At 35.0% G+C, this 18,071-nt stretch overlaps 1 protein-coding gene across 3 annotated transcripts in view; it reads right to left on the bottom strand.

Moving 5' to 3' along the window:
* Positions 1-18,071, bottom strand: part of LOC127848883 (myosin-11-like) — a 66,935-nt gene that overhangs the window by 41,347 nt on the left and 7,517 nt on the right. For all 3 annotated transcript variants that reach the window (XM_052381552.1, XM_052381551.1, XM_052381550.1), the window contains 3 exons: positions 17,237-17,590; positions 13,013-13,185; positions 6,084-6,272 (listed from right to left, as the gene is read on the bottom strand). In XM_052381552.1, coding sequence (XP_052237512.1) covers positions 6,084-6,272; positions 13,013-13,185; positions 17,237-17,590 — 716 coding nt within the window. The remainder of the gene's footprint in view (positions 1-6,083; positions 6,273-13,012; positions 13,186-17,236; positions 17,591-18,071) is intronic.

The following is an 18,071-nucleotide window of genomic DNA, read 5'->3' as shown; positions in this document are numbered from 1 at the left end:
TGATTAATTCTGAAAGTGACTTCTTATACAAAGAATAACCAAATGAAGCAAACTGATATTATCATTCTTTGTGCACAGCAACAAGAATTGTAGAAGAAATTACAAAATATTTCCACATAATTTATAAAAGATTAAAATATATCAAGTCATATTCAATGCATCTGAATATTTGAGGTCACTTAAACCATACACAGAAATCGCTTTATCATTCCACAATTTTAATTGAATAAGCTAAACAATGGCAAGAGAAAGCAGAGAAATTATTGGAAAACAGTGATAGATATTGGTTTCCTTGCTATTGATCACAGGCCAAAGTGGGAGCTAAGAACATGTACCAGTATCAATAATATTTAATATGAAGTACAGGTATTTTGGGAACAATAATGCATACTACATAGAGAATATTTGATTGCTTTGGAGGTACATGTGCATTATTTCCTCAGTAAAGGTAGAAAATATGTAATTTCACAAGCTCTGCAGCAAATGAAAATGTGTAATTTTCTTACTTACCTGCAGAAATACCTCATAAGCAAACACATTTAATAATTATTTCTCCCGAATACAAATTACAAACATTAAAAATAAGAATGTAATACATCATAACTGAGCTTTTGTCAGTTATGAAACATAATCATTTTTGGGGGAGAAAATACTTGTCAATGATTATATTAACACTGTCCTCAGACTCCCTTCAGTAACCTAAGCCATAGAATATTTAGAAGTGATTCTATTGGTTTTACTGAGTATACAAGTGAATACGTATGAGCCTTGATCTTGGAAAAGGGGGTTTAATGCATGTGCGTAAAGTGCCGTCCCAGATCAGGGACGACAACTCCTGCTTTTATGATATTTTTCATTTTTAAAAAGTCTCTTCTTAGCAAAAATCCAGGTTAGGCGGAAAGTGTCCTCCTTGATTAGCCTGTGCAGACTGGGACAATACTTTACGCATTCATTTATTATTCATTAAACCCCTTTTTACAGAAAACTGCTAAAATATTAAAATCAAGTAATAAAAGTAATCACATGGTGAGTACAAGTCACATCGTACTGTGCACAACAATCACAAGAATGCACATGTTGTATGATAGATGAAATTAAAAAAAGGCTGAACCCTTTACCACTTAGATACGTATTTTGACGCATTTGTAGTCCCTCATAAAGTTAAATTTAATTAAAGACCCTTTTTACTAGATTCAAATTTAAAGGCTTCACTTCCAACCCTTAGATACTGTTCAGCAGCAAACAGCATAAAATCTGAACAAACTGCGAGTTACTCGCAGGCTGTTCTTGTTTTATGCTATTTGCACATAGCCATTTTCACTTAGCTGAGTGGGAAAGGGTTAACAGCTATGAACTAGAAATCTTTCACAGCCACTTATGTCACCATGATGACCCATGTTTGGACACAGACAAATCCACCATATTTTCTTATATGGACAAAAAGACAAAGGGGCATAATTCTGGCAAAACTGGTTGACGCAATTATTCCTACCTTTAAGATACTCCGCAGATCAATGTAATTCAGCAATTAAAGTTTGAACAACGTCAAACAAGGAGTTAAAGAGTTCAATACACAGAATTTTAAGCGGAATACTTTCTCGAATAAACAAGAGATGTGTTTTTCAGAAACACAATGCCCCCTACTGTGCAACTTTGAAGCCATATATTTGACCTTTGACCTTGAAGGATGACCTTGATCTTTCACCACTCAAAATGTGCAGCTCCATGAGATACACATGCATGGAAAATATCAAGTTGCTTTCTTCAATATTGTAAAAGTTATGACCAAGGTTAAAGTTTTGTGACAGACACACAGACATACAAAAATGACAGACAGCCAGACAGACAGGCAAAAATAATATAACCCCCCTCCCCCCCCCACCCCCCCCCCCCCCCCGATTATTTGATCCAAGGGCATTCTCAAATAAAAGTTCAGACAAAGGGCAGTAATTCAGCCATAACTGGTCCCAACCAATTGTCCTTCTTTATCAATCATTTACACATGAAGGTCATTCAGCTGTGAAAGTTTGAGCAATATTTGCTTCACTGATCAAGAGAAGTTGAACCCACAAAACTTTGGGATTAGATATTCCACATGGAAAAACAGACAAAGGGTAATAAATCTTACAACTTCATTTCTTACAGTCATCTGCACATTACAGTAATTCTACTGTGAAAGTTAGAGCAAAAAACCATGAGTCAAAACACAAAATTTGGGAACTATACATTCTAAAGTTGAAAAACTGATAAAGGGCCATAATCCTGCCAAACCTCATCGCAGCCAAATTGTCTTTTTTTTAGATCATCAACTCATTAAAGTTTAACTGTGACAGTTTGAGAGCCACCCAGCAATTCAACATTAAAAACACCATCTTTTGGATGCATGGATGAACTGATGAAGTGACGTACATACTGACGGACAAGGTCAATATTTAATGCCTACAAATTGATGGGGGCATAAAAAACATGGCTGTATATCATAAGCAAACTCAGCATAAACTTTGAATATATATCAAGAAAGTTGTGTTCTCAAATATAATTATAACATTTAAAGCACACATATGCCTCGCTCTGGGGAAACCAGGCTTAATGCATGTGCGTAAAGTGTCGTCCCTGATTAGCATGTGCAGTCAACAAAGGCCAATCAGGGACAACACATTCTGATTAAACTAGATAATCACTAAGAAGAGATTTTCTTTAAATGAAAAATACAATGAAATCTGAAAATGTCATCACTGATTAGCCCATGCAGACTGCAAGGGCTAACTTGGGACAACACTTTACTAACAAGCATTAAGCCCCGTTTTCTCAGGGTCAAGCACAAACGTATTCAATCCCAGATTACCACATAAACTGGCTTCCCTTCCAGATTGCAAATTGAATTGGCAGCTTCCTAAAAAAACATTGTATAGTTTCAAAAATAAATTTTGAAACAATTATACATCATTGGTGAATGTAAAACTGCCCTTCAAATTACTGAAAAAGTTCTCTAAAAAATTATTTCAAAAGTGGATTTGATATTCCCATGCAAGAAAAAACTTACTTTACGAGTTCAGCCTTTTTGCCAGCAATTCCTTTAATAATCTCCAGTTTTTCAAGAGAATGCTTCACAACACACTCATCCCCATGTGAATCTACAGACCTCCAACTTAGCTGCGAGAATCTATTAAGTTGCTGTTTAAAGCCATTGTTCCTTTGAAGAGCCCTCAACACACTGATTCTATTAACTTTCTGAGAAAGAGTCACCAAATCAACTTCCTTCTTCTTAAAGCCATAATTAACTGATAGACATTCTCCCGCTAGAAGGCTTTTGAAATTTTGTCCTCTGAGTGTCAATTCAACGTGATTTGGAGGCGTTACTACTGAGTGTAACAATTTTGGTGACGCAGACTTCGAACGCTGTAAACTATTGCCACTTCCACACATAGTTACGTTATCAAAAACCTCGCACAATAATGGCCTGAGTTGTTAATAAAACCACCTTGCAAAGTTCTTTAATTAAAATTGAAAATAATGTTTGTCATGTTATATTTGAATATCTTTCATGTCCATACAAGTTTTGCACAATATATTTACGGATGAGTTTCAAAACTGTATTTTATTATCTTTTAAATATATAATGTACTATTGGTGTCTGATAATCTTCATGTTCTATAATACATAGTTCATACATTTATGTAAAAAACGATGTTGCATTTTTCTAATTTGTAAGAATACATCCAAAGAGTAATATGTCAGTTCTTCATTACCAAGAGCAAAATAATAATGAGAATATCATTCAATATTCAATCTGTTACTTTATTGATAACAATATGAAACTCTCAACCATACCAAACTATCAATGTCACAAAACAGCAAACAAGCACACACTATTGAGTGAATGGGCCCATGATCTATACCAGTGGTCTAAGTGTGACAAGCAGGCCAGTATGGTTCACACTTCCAAGCAATAGTATGCTTTGATCACTCTTTGATATCACTTTGTTCCAAAGAAATTATTTTTATAATATATATATACTATTAAAAACATAGATATAGATATTTCACAAACATGAAAATATGTATCTGGTTTATATCATTTGTTTACTATTGTGTGTATATATACATGTATAACAAAAGAAATGTTTAGATAATTGTCTTTTATTTATTATATGTTTTAATTATAAACTCATGTATAGTAAAAAGGTTGCCATGCCATAGTGGATATGGTGTCTGCCTAACGAGTGGGAGGACACAAGAAAACCCTCACTGAGGGAGTGTATGGTGTCTGCCTAACGAGTGGGAGGACACAAGAAAACCCTCACTGAGGGAGTGTCTGCCTAACGAGTGGGAGGACACAAAAAAAAACTCACTGAGGGAGTGGTCTTTAGATCTCCCTAAAAGAAATTGTGAACTGGTTCTACCCAGGAAATGGACTTAAGAGCATTTCAATAAGCCCCAGGATTCAGATGTAATGTTAAATAAGTATTGCAAAACATTTGTACTTATTTTTGTAGTAGCAGTATAATTTATACAATTAGTACTGGTAATTTATAAGTCAGTGTTTTTTTTCCATCATTTTAAAATGGGGAAAAATCACATCATTTTCACTCAAAATGGGAATTTGGTGTTGAGGTTTTTTTTTGCTAACAAATACTTCTTAATTGAGTATAAAAGTGTTTTCAATATTATATTTTCTAAGTTTCAATTTAAAGAGCTGAATATGGAAAGGAACTAAATGTTGCAATCTACTAAAAACCAACAATATTATATAGTATTATTATAATAAATTGAAACCTTCAGTTGTGATTTTTAGGAATACTTATTTGTGAATAATATATAGGTATTATTTTACATAACCTGAAGGTGGGACAGGTGGTGCTAGCCTTTCTTGTGTTGCTATAATGTCCCTTATAACTAAAATAATTCTCTACAGGTTGCTCAGGTCACAGACCACACACAAAAACAAAATATCTGAAATTGGCCATGCCTCACACAACTCAACAAGTAACGCCTGTCAACAATAACAAACAATCAAATCAAGGATATGTAACCGTGTTAACTTGTGACGTTCACCCTTGTAATGCCATGTTCAGCTGACTTGCTACCTAACCTCAAGTAAGCCGATTAATGTTCATAATTCCATTAAATACAGAAGTGTTGTGTTATTGATTATGACAGTCAATTCATGGGATTGAATTACTGTATTAAATGTGTTGTAAACAGTAATAATTGTTAATAATTTCAAATGAAGTTTTCTTTACTGAACATATTTGTTTGAAATTGTTTGAGTCTTGCTATGGGAACACAGGGATTAATTGTGTCTTGTTCTGAGAAAACTGGGCTTAATTCATGTGCGTAAAGTGTCGTCCCAGATAAAGCTGTTCAGTCCGCACAGGCTAATTAGGGACGACACTTTCCGCTTTAATGGTATTTTTAGTTTCAAGGAAGTCCCTCCTTACCAAAAATCAAGTTTAGGCGGAAAGTGTCGTCCCTGATTAGCCTGTGCGGACTGCACAGGCTAATCTGGGACAACACTTTACGCACATGCATTATGACCAGCTTTCTCAGAACAAGACACAATACATGTTCGCAAAGTGTTGTACCAGATAATCATGAGCACTCCACACGGGCTAATCAGGGACACCACTTTCCGCTTCTAATTGTTCTTGTAAGTTTAAAGGTAGTCTCTTCTACATGAAAATCTAGTCTATGCTAAGTGTCACATTGTGCACATGCATTAAGCCCCATTTTCTCAGAGTGTGACACGTTTGTAAAGTCACTTGCTCAGAGGATTTTTATGTATGTATATTTTATTTTAACTTAAATGATGGACTTCGGGTGGCATTTGATTTTAAAGAGTAATTTCAGCAATTTTAATTGCTTTCTGTTTTAATACATTTTATAAAAAGCCCCTCCTATGCTATCATAGCTGGGGGCATCTTCAAATGAAGAATACACTTGTATGTAAGAAACAAATCTGCATTCTGAAATATATACTGCATACCATTTAATTGCATAGGGCAACAAGTCCCTCTTTATACAGAATTATATAAAAATCAATGAGCCCCAAAAAAACAGCATTAAATAAACAAACAACATACCCGGGGGAGGTGACCCTTGACGAGACGCGGGATACGGGCCGCGTGAACTGCCCGGTGCTGTGACCGTCCTGAGAGGACGGGTAGGACATGGGCCACCCATTGTTGTCAAGGCCGCGCAGTAGCGCCTGCAGTTCCTGTGACTCTCGACTCTTCGGCAGGTATGTGCTGCCATCGCTGTGGTGACGGGAACTGCAAAGTTTTAAGCACATGGTAACGGGAACTGCAATGTTTAAAGCACATGGTAATGAGAACTGCAAAGTGTTAAACAGATGGTTACAGGAACTTCTAAGTGTTAAACACATGGTAACAGGCACTGCGAAGTGTTTAACACATGGTTACATAAAATGCAAAGTATGAAACGCATGGTAACAGGAACAGTAAAGTGTTAAACACATGGTAATGGGAACAGCAAAGTTTTAACACATGGTAACATAAAATGTAAAGAATGAAACACATGGTAACATGAACAGTAAAGTGTTAAACACAATGGTAAAATGGGAATAGCAAAGTTTTAACACATGGTTACAAGAACTGCAAAGTGTTATACACATGGTAACAGGACCTGAAAAGTGCTAAACACATGGTTACTTGAACTGCAGTATTAAACAAATGGTAATATGAACTGCAGTGATAAACAAATTGTTAACTTGAACTGCAATGTGTAAACAGATGCAGGTGGTCCAACGCATAACTGGTACATTGCATTATACACTGGTGTACTATGGTGAGATAGAAAATTTAAAGAAATTTGACAACACAGGCACAGTTATTGCTTTCAAATAGAAATCAGACTCTTGTGAACTCTTTAATCATAAATAGTTTATACTAATACTTGGTTAATTTTATGAAAGTACTTCATAAGTTTTGATGAAACACTTTTCTGTATTTCTTGAGGGGTACTCCAATGGCTCTAACTTGGGTAAATCAATGGACACTCCCTTTAACACATTTTAGCAGTTTGTTAAATTAACCATGGTTAAGTTTGGAGACGTTTTTTTTCTTGGCTGACATAAACTTTGATGTGAATGCTAATTTCTGAAAAATTGATTAATGCATAGTGCTGCCTGACGACAGTGTAAAAATTCACTGATTATCAAGAAAATATGTGTAATTTGTTTTGCATGATATCATTAAATAATGGGCAAGTGACCATCCAACGTAATATATATTGTTGTTGTTGTTGTATATGTATTGTTAACGTAATATATATTGTTGTTGTTGTTGTTGTATATGTATTGCTAATGTAATATATATTGTTGTTGTTGTTGTATAATGTATTGCTAATAATGATAATGAACTTGAGCCTTGCTCTGGGAAAACAAGCTTAACCCGGTACCACTTAGATACGCAGTTTGACGCATTTGTAGTCCCCTGTCACCACTTAGATACGTAGTTTGACGCATTTGTAGTCCCCTGTCACCACTTAGATACGTTGTTTGATGCATTTGTAGTCCCCTGTCACCACTTAGATACGTAGTTTGATGCATTTGTAGTCCCCTGTCACCACTTAGATACATAGTTTGACGCATTTGTAGTCCCCTGTCACCACTTATATACGTAGTTTGACGCATTTGTAGTCCCCTGTCACCACTTAGATACGTAGTTTGATGCATTTGTAGTCCCCTGTCACCACTTAGATACGCAGTTTGACGCATTTGTAGTCCCCTGTCACCACTTAGATACGTAGTTTGACGCATTTGTAGTCCCCTGTCACCACTTAGATACGTTGTTTGATGCATTTGTAGTCCCCGTCACCACTTAGATACGTAGTTTGATGCATTTGTAGTCCCCTGTCACCACTTAGATACGTAGTTTGACGCATTTGTAGTTCCCCGTCACCACTAAGATACGCAGTTTGACGCATTTGTAGTTCCCCGTCACCACTTAGATACGCAGTTTGACGCATTTGTAGTCCCCTGTCACCACTTAGATATGTTGTTTGATGCATTTGTAGTCCCCCCTCACCACTTAGATACGTAGTTTGACGCATTTGTAGCCCCCTTTCACCACTTAGATATGTAGTTTGACGCATTTGTAGTCCCCTGTCACCACTTAAGATATGTAGTTTGACGCATTTGTAGTTCCCCATCACCACTAAGATACGTAGTTTGAGGCATTTGTAGTTCCCCGTCACCACTTAGATACGCAGTTTGACGCATTTGTAGTCCCCTGTCACCACTTAGATATGTTGTTTGATGCATTTTTAGTCCCCCCTCACCACTTATATACGTAGTTTGACGCATTTGTAGCCCCCTTTCACCACTTAGATACGTAGTTTGACGCATTTGTAGCCCCTGTCACCACTTAGATACATAGTTTGACGCATTTGTATTCCCCCGTCACCTCTTAGATACATAGGTTGATGCATTTGTAGTCCCCCGTCACCACTTAGATATGTAGTTTGACGCATTTGTTAGCCCCCTGTCACCACTTAGATATGTAGTTTGACGCATTTGTAGTCCCTGTCACCACTTAGATACGTAGTTTAATGCATTTGCAGCCTCCTGTCACCACTTACATACATAATTTGATGCATTTGTAGTCACCACTTAGATATGTAGTTTGACGCATTTGTAGTCCCCCGTCACCACTTAGATACATAGTTTGACGCACTTGTAGCCCCCTGTCACCACTTAGATACGTAGTTTGATGCATTTGTAGCCCCCATCACCACTTAGATACGTAGTTTGACACATTTGTAGCCCCCTTTCACCACTTAGATACGTAGTTTGACGCATTTGTAGCCCCTGTCACCACTTAGATACATAGTTTGACGCATTTGTAGTCCCCCGTCACCTCTTAGATACGTAGTTTGATGCATTTGTAGCCCCCTGTCACCACTTAGATACGTAGTTTGACACATTTGTAGCCCCTTTCACCACTTAGATATGTAGTTTGAGGCATTTGTAGTCCCCCGTCACCACTTAGATATGTAGTTTGAGGCATTTGTAGCCCCCTGTCACCACTTAGATACGTAGTTTGACGCATTTGTAGCCCCCTGTCACTACTTAGATACATAGTTTGATGCATTTGTAGCCCCGTCACCACTTAGATATGTAGTTTGATGCATTTGTGGTCCCCCGTCACCAATTAGATACGTAGTTTGAAGTATTTGTAGTCTCATGTCACCACTTAGATATGTAGTTTGACACATTTGTAGTCTCCTGTCACCACTTAGATACATATTTTGACGCATTTGTAGTCTTCTGTCACCACTTAGATACATAGTTTGACGCATTCTTAGTCCCATAGAAAGTTAGATTTAATTAAATACTTTCCTTACAAAATTAAAGTTTTAAAGGCTTCATTTCCAACCCTTAGTTACTGATGAGCAGCAAACAGCGTAAAACCTGAACAGACTGGGAGTTACTCGCAGGCTGTTAATTCTGGTTTTATGCTGGTTGCAAAAGCCATTGTCACTTTCCTTATTTATAATGCGGGAAAAGGTAAAGGCAGAACTACACAGACTTATCTGGGACGACCCTTTACGCACATTCTTTAAGCCCCATTTTCCCAGGGGGAGGCTCATAATGTATTCCTAACAATGGTTTATGTATATCTATTAATTCATGCAGGTGTCTGGTAAATGTTTCCAGCTGTTTTATGCAATACCTGATACTCAAGTATAAAAAAGCAAAAACAATTTAACACTTTTCCCATAGATACAGATTTTTCTGTATTTGTAGTCCCTTAAAAAGTTACATTTAATTCAAGACCTTTCTTGCTAGATTCTAGTTTTAAAGGCATCATTTATTACCCTTAGATACTGATTTGTAGTCCCTTAGAAAAATAAATTTAATTAAAGACCTTTCTTGCTAGATTCAAGTTTTAAAGGCATCATTTATAACCCTTAGACCCGGATGAGCAGCAAACAGCATAAAACCAGAACAGAATGCGAGTTACTCACAGGCTGTTCTGATTTTATGCTGTTTGCCCATAGCCTTTTTCACTTTGCTTCTGAGTGGGAAAGGGTTAAAAGAGAAAGTCAAGAATAACCACGCAGTTCGGTTTGTGTATGTTTTAATGTTCTCTCCAATAAGTTGAACAGTGTATTATAAATTGATTAGGAAATAATGTTCTAAAAAGCCTACTTTTTGGATTTTAATATTTTATTTTGCTTATTTAACAATCCCTGTATCCTCCTATGATCGAGTCTAAGATATTTAAATATTTGCTTCACACATTTTCAGCATGTTTTGTTTCATTTGACAATCAAACTGGAATCTGAACAAAAAAATCACACTAATGATTTTTCATACACATCATATTGATATTAGAAGATGAACAAATATTATCTTTCAGTTAAGTGACATTGAATAACCCACATAATGGAGAGAGCAAACAGCAGTTGAAGAAAATCCAGGCCAGATTTTCAAAAAAAATCAATTAAGAGAGAACAAACGAGTAGCACTTCGTTTCATTTGCTCTGTATAGCTGTCTGAATATATATTTGACTATTTTTTTTTACCTCTGAGCATGTAAGGATCAGTTAAGATTCCTTTCCGTTATTTAATTGAGCCTCGCTCTGAGAAAAAGGGGGGTAAAATTCATGTGCATAAAGTGTCCTCCCAGATTAGCCTGTGCAGTCTGCAAAGGCTAATCAGGGATGACACTTTACGCATAAACTAGATTTTTGCTAAGAAGAGATTTTCTTTAAACAAAAAATATCATTGAAGCGGAAAGTGTTGTCACAGATTAGTCATGCATGCTTTAAGCACATGCATTAAGCCCCCTTCTCCTCAGAGCACTACTCTACATTTTTTACACTACAGTTTATGTTAACCCTTTGCATGCTGGGAAATTTGTCGTCTGCTAAAATGTCGTCTGCTGAATTTCTAAAATTAGCATTTTTTTCGATTTTTTTCAAAGAATACTATCAGAATAGCAAACAGTTTGGATCCTGATGAGACGCCACGTTTTGTGGCGTCTCATCTGGATCCAAACTGTTTGCAAAGGCCTTTAAAATTCAGCTCCAGCGCTTTAAGGGTTAAGAATTTGTTTAGTTGCTATTGCTTTTGTAACAATAAAATAAAAATAACAATTAAAATATTTCTTCACAAAATCACAAAGCTCTCCCTGTGTTAATGCATGATTATTTTTTAATACATTTTTATATTTTTAAAACATTGACTGTTGGGGCTTTTTATTCACGAAGTAACCAAAACAATGTGTGAACAACACAATTGTAAGGCTACAGTACACTATCAAGCATGCATCCTAACTGCAAACATTTAATTGCTAAGCAACACTATCACACTTTAAAACATGGCAACATTGCCCTATTATGACAAATCAATTATTCACCAGGGCACTCTTGTTTTCAAGTTATATGATTTGCTGTCGAGTCCTAATTATATCTGTCAATACCTATCATACCGCTAGACACTTCATAATATTCCCTGCTAAAAGCCTGCCATTCAGAAGTACACAATAAGGCTGTTAGCCTTTCTTTATTAAGCGGAACCAATTTAAAGCCCGAAATCGCTTTCAACTTTTTAATATCTACTCTAAGTAATGGTCTCATATAGACCGAAAGGACTTTCACTTTTATAAGGTTTCTATTAAAGGAAAGTATATTAAAGCATTTCTATTTTGAACACTAAAAGTGTAGTATTACAACGACATTTAAATAACTTGTACCTAAAGACTAGAATGTTGTGTAATGTGCATTATCAATCATCTTAAAAAAAGGTTTTGAGCATTTGCTCTTGAAGTTGTTTGATTATTTAATTGTCATAACAAAATGTTTAAAATTGTTTTATTGTATAAATAACAGAAACCACCAACAAATTTATTATAAATTCTGGCCTTTGTTTTACAGTTTTCAATATATATATATTTATAAATATATTATTCTTTTACTTATATTGCTTCTTTCCTCCTATTAATCTCTATCTAATCTTGATATTATTCTTAATTTAATGTTTAAGACAAAAAATGGGTAACCATGAACCATGTTGTTGTTGAGTGCAAGTTGAGAAATTTAAATCTATTCTCTGATCTTATTGCATGTAGTGAAATCAATAAATTGATATACCTAAATCATGTTATTCACACGCACAGGCACATATCTTTACTTAACCTAGCATTATAAGCAATCAATGTTTTCATGGCCTGATTGAAAATTCGTCATTTGGATCATAATTTCGAAGACTTAAAGATAACCTGGCTACCAATGTAATACCTCACCACGTTTATCTTGTTACAAGTAGAAAAGTCACGATAAAGGAGACATCATCTGTTTAGACAGAGGATAGAAGAGTCACATACGCTATCCTTCGTAAATCTTAAACAAACGTGGGATATTGATAATGCTCCGGACAAAATGTTCAAAATTGATGTTTCGTCTTTTAAGTGGAAAGATAATGAATTTCAAGATGATATGAACAAATACACATGTCACCAATATTTAAAATAGTATTTATTTATTATAACATATACACATGTTTGGCTTTTGATTTTATTAATATTTTGTCTTTTTTTAATTTTATATAGTAAAGAACTTAAACAAGAAATGTGTACAAATGACACAAATGCGTGTTGTGTGCAATATATAAGAATGAACACTTAATACAGCCTGTATGTTCCAATCCTACACATAAAGCCAATTTTACATAACGTGACATTGATCTTAAAGCATGATTGTTAATGCTTAGAAACATCATTGTTGGTTCTTAGAACATGTTGTGTTTAAATGATGAAAAATGACAAAAGATTAGCAACATGGTATTAACACATCCTCTCAATATTTGCGCCAATTTATTTTATAATCCCTAAATACACACCAAAGTTATTATACAGACAAACACATGTACTTTCAATATATACAAATAAATGATATGCAAAGTTGTCTTTTATTTCAAGAAGTACATGTTCTACTTCAGAGAGTATATGTTTACTTTAATGAGTATTATGTTAAACATTCTCACCTAGCGCTGGACCGGAGATCGCGCAGGTAATGGTTGAGGTCCCCACCCGGCTGTACAGTGCGGTCCACGTCTGGTTGATGCGCAGGCTGTGTCTCGTTGTCAATGCTGCGCATGAACTTCAGGAATGACTTGTTCTTGGTGTCCGTGATGCTTGTGTGCTCATGGTCATACTCCTGTCCAATTAACCCTTTACCACTTAAATACGTATTTTAATCCTTGCCACTTAGATTATGTATTTTAACCCTTTACCACTTAAATATGTATTTTAACCCTTTACCACTTAGATACATATTTTAACCCTTAACCACTTAGAAACATATTTTAACCCTTTACTACTTAGATACGTATTTTAACCCTTAACCACTTAGCTACGTATTGTAACCCTTTACTACTTAAATGGGTATTTTAACCCTTTACTACTTAGATACGTATTTTAACCCTGTACCACTTAGATACGTATTTTAACTAGGGATGCAAGAGGTTACAAAAATCATTAACCGGTTAACCTTTTTCCGTAACCAGTTATTAACCTGTTAATCAAACCGCTCTAACAAAAGTAATCTCAAATTTGAAATTGCTTGCGTTGATAACATGCCAGTTTCGTAATAAAATGTATTATACAATTTATTTTAATAATTGTGTAAATGTATGCTAAAAATTTAATTTATTTTTCCTGCGTAAATGCATAGAATTAGAGGATTAAAGAACTACACAATGTTCATTTTCACGTGTCATAACTGTTTTTGGTTGGGTCGCTTATTTTACGTTTGCATTGTATCGCTCACATAAAATGGAGTGTTCCTTTGTTCATTCTGTTTTAATTTTTGAAACTCAAATTGGCTCAATATAGAAATGTTTTTTGCCCTTTCAATTCGTAAAGTGGGTCAAGTGTGTTCAACGAATCCGCATCTCTTCTTATTCGATAATAGTATATTATAGTGTTTGCATTTTAGCATCTATAGCCGAAGTATTGTCGTTTGATGTTCATTATGCAATTAAAAACATGTGTGTAAAATAAACGACACGAATGCAAATTAAATTAATTTTGAACGAAATGTAAGTTTAATATTTTGTTTAATCAGTACATTTATTTAATAGCGAAGTAACTAAGTATTATGATCTCAAATACTGATAGTAACATAATGTTTGTTAATGTACCATAGCGAGCAAATTTTAAGCAAATACACAAATACTAAATTTAACGGCTTTATCTTTTAAATATTTTTAATTGATGTTTAATTATTTAATTAGTTAATAATTTGTTTTCTTAAATAACACTTGCATCAAACGGTAATGGTGGAATAGTTGGACGTAAATTATAATAATAAAATTAATTTCTGATAAACAAAAACGACGTTAAAGCAGGTATGCAACGATTTTGTCAAATATTTATGAATTTATATAAAATGTGTAAAAAACTTATTATACATATATTTCAATATAAATTAAAATAAAAGTTAAGAAGAACATGTGTCGAAACATGCGAAATAAGTCTGATATTTCTGAAATTGAAAATGTCTGTACAGTCGAATTCGCCAGCATGTATATCATGCATGTACGATGTGAATCTTAATTTAGTTTTACAGTCATTTTAATTTCCTGCAACAATATCTATTCATACGACACACAAACACTAACTCCGATCCTAATAAAAAAGATTAATGCTTCGGAATCGGTAATTGTAGGAAAAAATGTACAAAATATCTTCTTCACAATTGGGTCAGGGGGCTAATTTGTCTTTGCTGCATTTTAGGAAATTCGTCTTCCATGTATAATTTTTCTTGCCTATTTTGTGTTATTGTAACATATTTTTTTTATCAATATATTACAATTTAACACATATAAAAATCATGCATACCCGCTTTAACTCGACGGCATTTTCGCGAGCAATCAGTGTTGGATATTGGTTAACAAAATATCAAATAAACAGTTTTTTATCGTGAATTCAATAAACGTGTCAATTGCGTCTTCGCGATTGCTCCCACTCCCTGCTGTTCGCTAGTTAAATTTTCGCGAGTCAAACAAAACAATAGTGTCAGTTATCAAAACGTACGTCCTATTTGTTATCACAAAGGTATTGATTAATATTGCTTTGTTACTTTGATTGTTGACACATTATTTATTACCATCGATGGTGCGGCATGTTATTCTAACTAGTAGCCAGCCATCGTGGGATAATCACCTTCGACCAATTCCGTTACTCTCCATTTATCTAATGCTGGAGAGTAACGAAATGAATTAGTCGTGGGTATCCGACGATCATGGTAGCCAGCGCAAGTTGGCAGTATGTCTGCGCATAAGTAAAATCGTACAATTTATTCCATGAAAAAACATAAACCAGTATTTTTTCAAGGTTAACCTTTTCCCAAAAATATAACCGGTGAACTGGTTGTTTTGGTAGGTTAACCGGTTTATCAGTTAACCTCTTGCATCCCTAATTTTAACGCTTTACCACTTAAATACGTATTTACATAATTGTAAATGCATTCTTTATAGCAAAATAAATGTGTTTCAGTATTTTAACATCCCAGATACATTTCAATTTGTTCATACTTGGAAAAAACAACAACAAACACATGTGATCAATTAAAAAAATAAAGATTTCTCTTTAGAGCATGCTGAGAAATATTTCAAGAAACAAACAGCTTAACAGTGCATGTCTATAAAAACAAAGTTGTCCTACAAATAAAGAATTTATAAAATAAAATTGAAATTTTATGAAATCTCATGAAATCTCAAAAGGAATTATGCCTAAGAGCCGTTCTCTGAGCAAACCTGAATTAATGCATTTGCGTAAAATTTGGTCCCAGATTAGCCAGTGCAGGCTACACAGGCTTATCAGGGACAACACTTTCCACTTTTCTGTTTTTTATTCATTCAAAAAAGTATCTCCTTATGGAAAATCCAGTTAAAGTTGAATGTGACAATCCTCATAATTAACCTGTGCTAATCTGTGAGGACTCCTATGTGCGCACATGCATTATGCCCAGTTTACCCAGAGCGAGGTTTATTATCTAATGATCTCAGTTCAACATCAATCTATCTAATGATCTCAGTTCAAAATCAATCTATCTAATGATCTTAGTTCAACATCAATCTATCTAATGATCTCAGTTCAACATCAATCTATCTATTGATCTCAGTTCAACATCAATCTATCTAATGATCTCAGTTCAACATCAATCTATCTAATGATCTCAGTTCAACATCAATCTATCCAATGATCTCAGTTCAACATCAATCTATCTAATGATCTCAGTTCAACATCAATCTATCTAATGATCTCAGTTCAACATCAATCTATCTAATGATCTCAGTTCAACATCAATCTATCTAATGATATCAGTTCAACATCAATCTATCTAATGATCTCAGTTCAACATCAATCTATCTAATGATCTCAGTTCAACATCAATCTATCTAATGATCTCAGTTCAACATCAATCTATCTAATGATCTCAGTTCAACATCAATCTCAATAATGATCTCAGTTCAACATCAATCTCAATAATGATCTCAGTTCAACATCAATCTATCTAATGATCTCAGTTCAACATCAATCTATCTAATGATCTCAGTTCAACATCAATCTATCTAATGATCTCAGTTCAACATCAATCTATCTAATGATCTCAGTTCAACATCAATCTATCTAATGATCTCAGTTCAACATCAATCTATCTAATGATCTCAGTTTAACATCAATCTCAATAATGATCTCAGTTCAACATCAATCTCAATTTTCCCCACACAATGGCCCAGTATCATGAACATTCTCAATAACTGAGCTCAACTCAGAAGATAAGATAAGATTTGAGTTTCCACTCAGCTTAGTGTTGAGAATGCCAGTCAGCTCACAAACAATCTCAAATCTCTACCACAAACATATGCACATATTCTTCCTCAATCTCAGGGTTGAGTTGCAATGCTACGATGTAAAATTTATTTACACTTATATGTGTCGTAAATAATTCTGGGCCAAGTGTGAGGGTGAGCGCTTTAAAACCGGTTTAATTAATATGTTGTTTCGTATTGTGCTGTTGGGTACTGTTTTGGCAATTGGTCACTTGCCTTAAATAAAGAACTAAATAATTGTTTACAATGAGAATGCAATACTGCTCCAGCAGCTGGAGTTTCATTTCTTTATATTGACTGAGACTCAAAACTAAAAAACCAACTAATGAGAAAACCCAAGTGAGCTTTTATCCTACACAATTTCCATACCTGGTCCCCGAACTGCAGGACAGACTTAGTGAGTCGCTCGATGGTTCCCAGCTTCAGACTGAGATCAATCAGCTCCTTACCGGACGGACGTTTGATCTGCACATACTTTGGCTGCAACTCCAAACCTTCTGCCGGTAAATCTTCATCCGGTAAATCGTCCGGGGCAACGTAGATCTGCAGTGCCCCTGTGCGCGTAGTAAGCGTCTTAGGCAGGGGAATTCCATCGTTGGTCGGTTCCCGAGATCTGTGGCTCGGGACCCAGGACATGGACGTTGAGCGTCCTGACCGCGTACTGACTGTGACGCCATGGATGTGAGACTCCTGCTCTACCTCCGGAAAGGGTGAGTGTCTGTCCTACAGGAGATATACACAGAATTTGTTTCACTCTTTCTTGATATATTTGGCCTTAATATGCTTTTAAATAGGCTTTTTTAAGTTTGTTTTCGCAAATTGACTACATTTTTATATATTTCTTATAAATATAATTGTATATTTATGTACATGTAAAAAAGCAAATTAAAATCATATCTGGAAGAGAAATCGGAAAAATAAACCCTTCACAACTCAAATATGCATTTTGACGCATTTGTAGCCACTCAGAATATCCAATTAAATTTAAGACCTTTTTAAAATAAATTCAAGTTGTAAAGGCATTATTTCCAACCCTTAGATACTCATGAGCAGCAAACATCATAAACCCTCAGATACTGATGTGCAGCAAACATCATAAACCCTCAAATACTGATGAGCAGCAAACATCCTAAACCCTCAGATACTGATGAGCAGCAAACATCATAAACCCTTAGATACTGATGAGCAGCAAACACCATAAACC

This window comes from Dreissena polymorpha, chromosome 10 (genome assembly GCF_020536995.1).
Source record: "Dreissena polymorpha isolate Duluth1 chromosome 10, UMN_Dpol_1.0, whole genome shotgun sequence".
NCBI classification, from domain to species: domain Eukaryota; kingdom Metazoa; phylum Mollusca; class Bivalvia; order Myida; family Dreissenidae; genus Dreissena; species Dreissena polymorpha.
The sequence above is the reverse complement of the archived record's forward strand: the minus strand, read 5'-3'. Positions and strand labels throughout refer to the sequence as shown.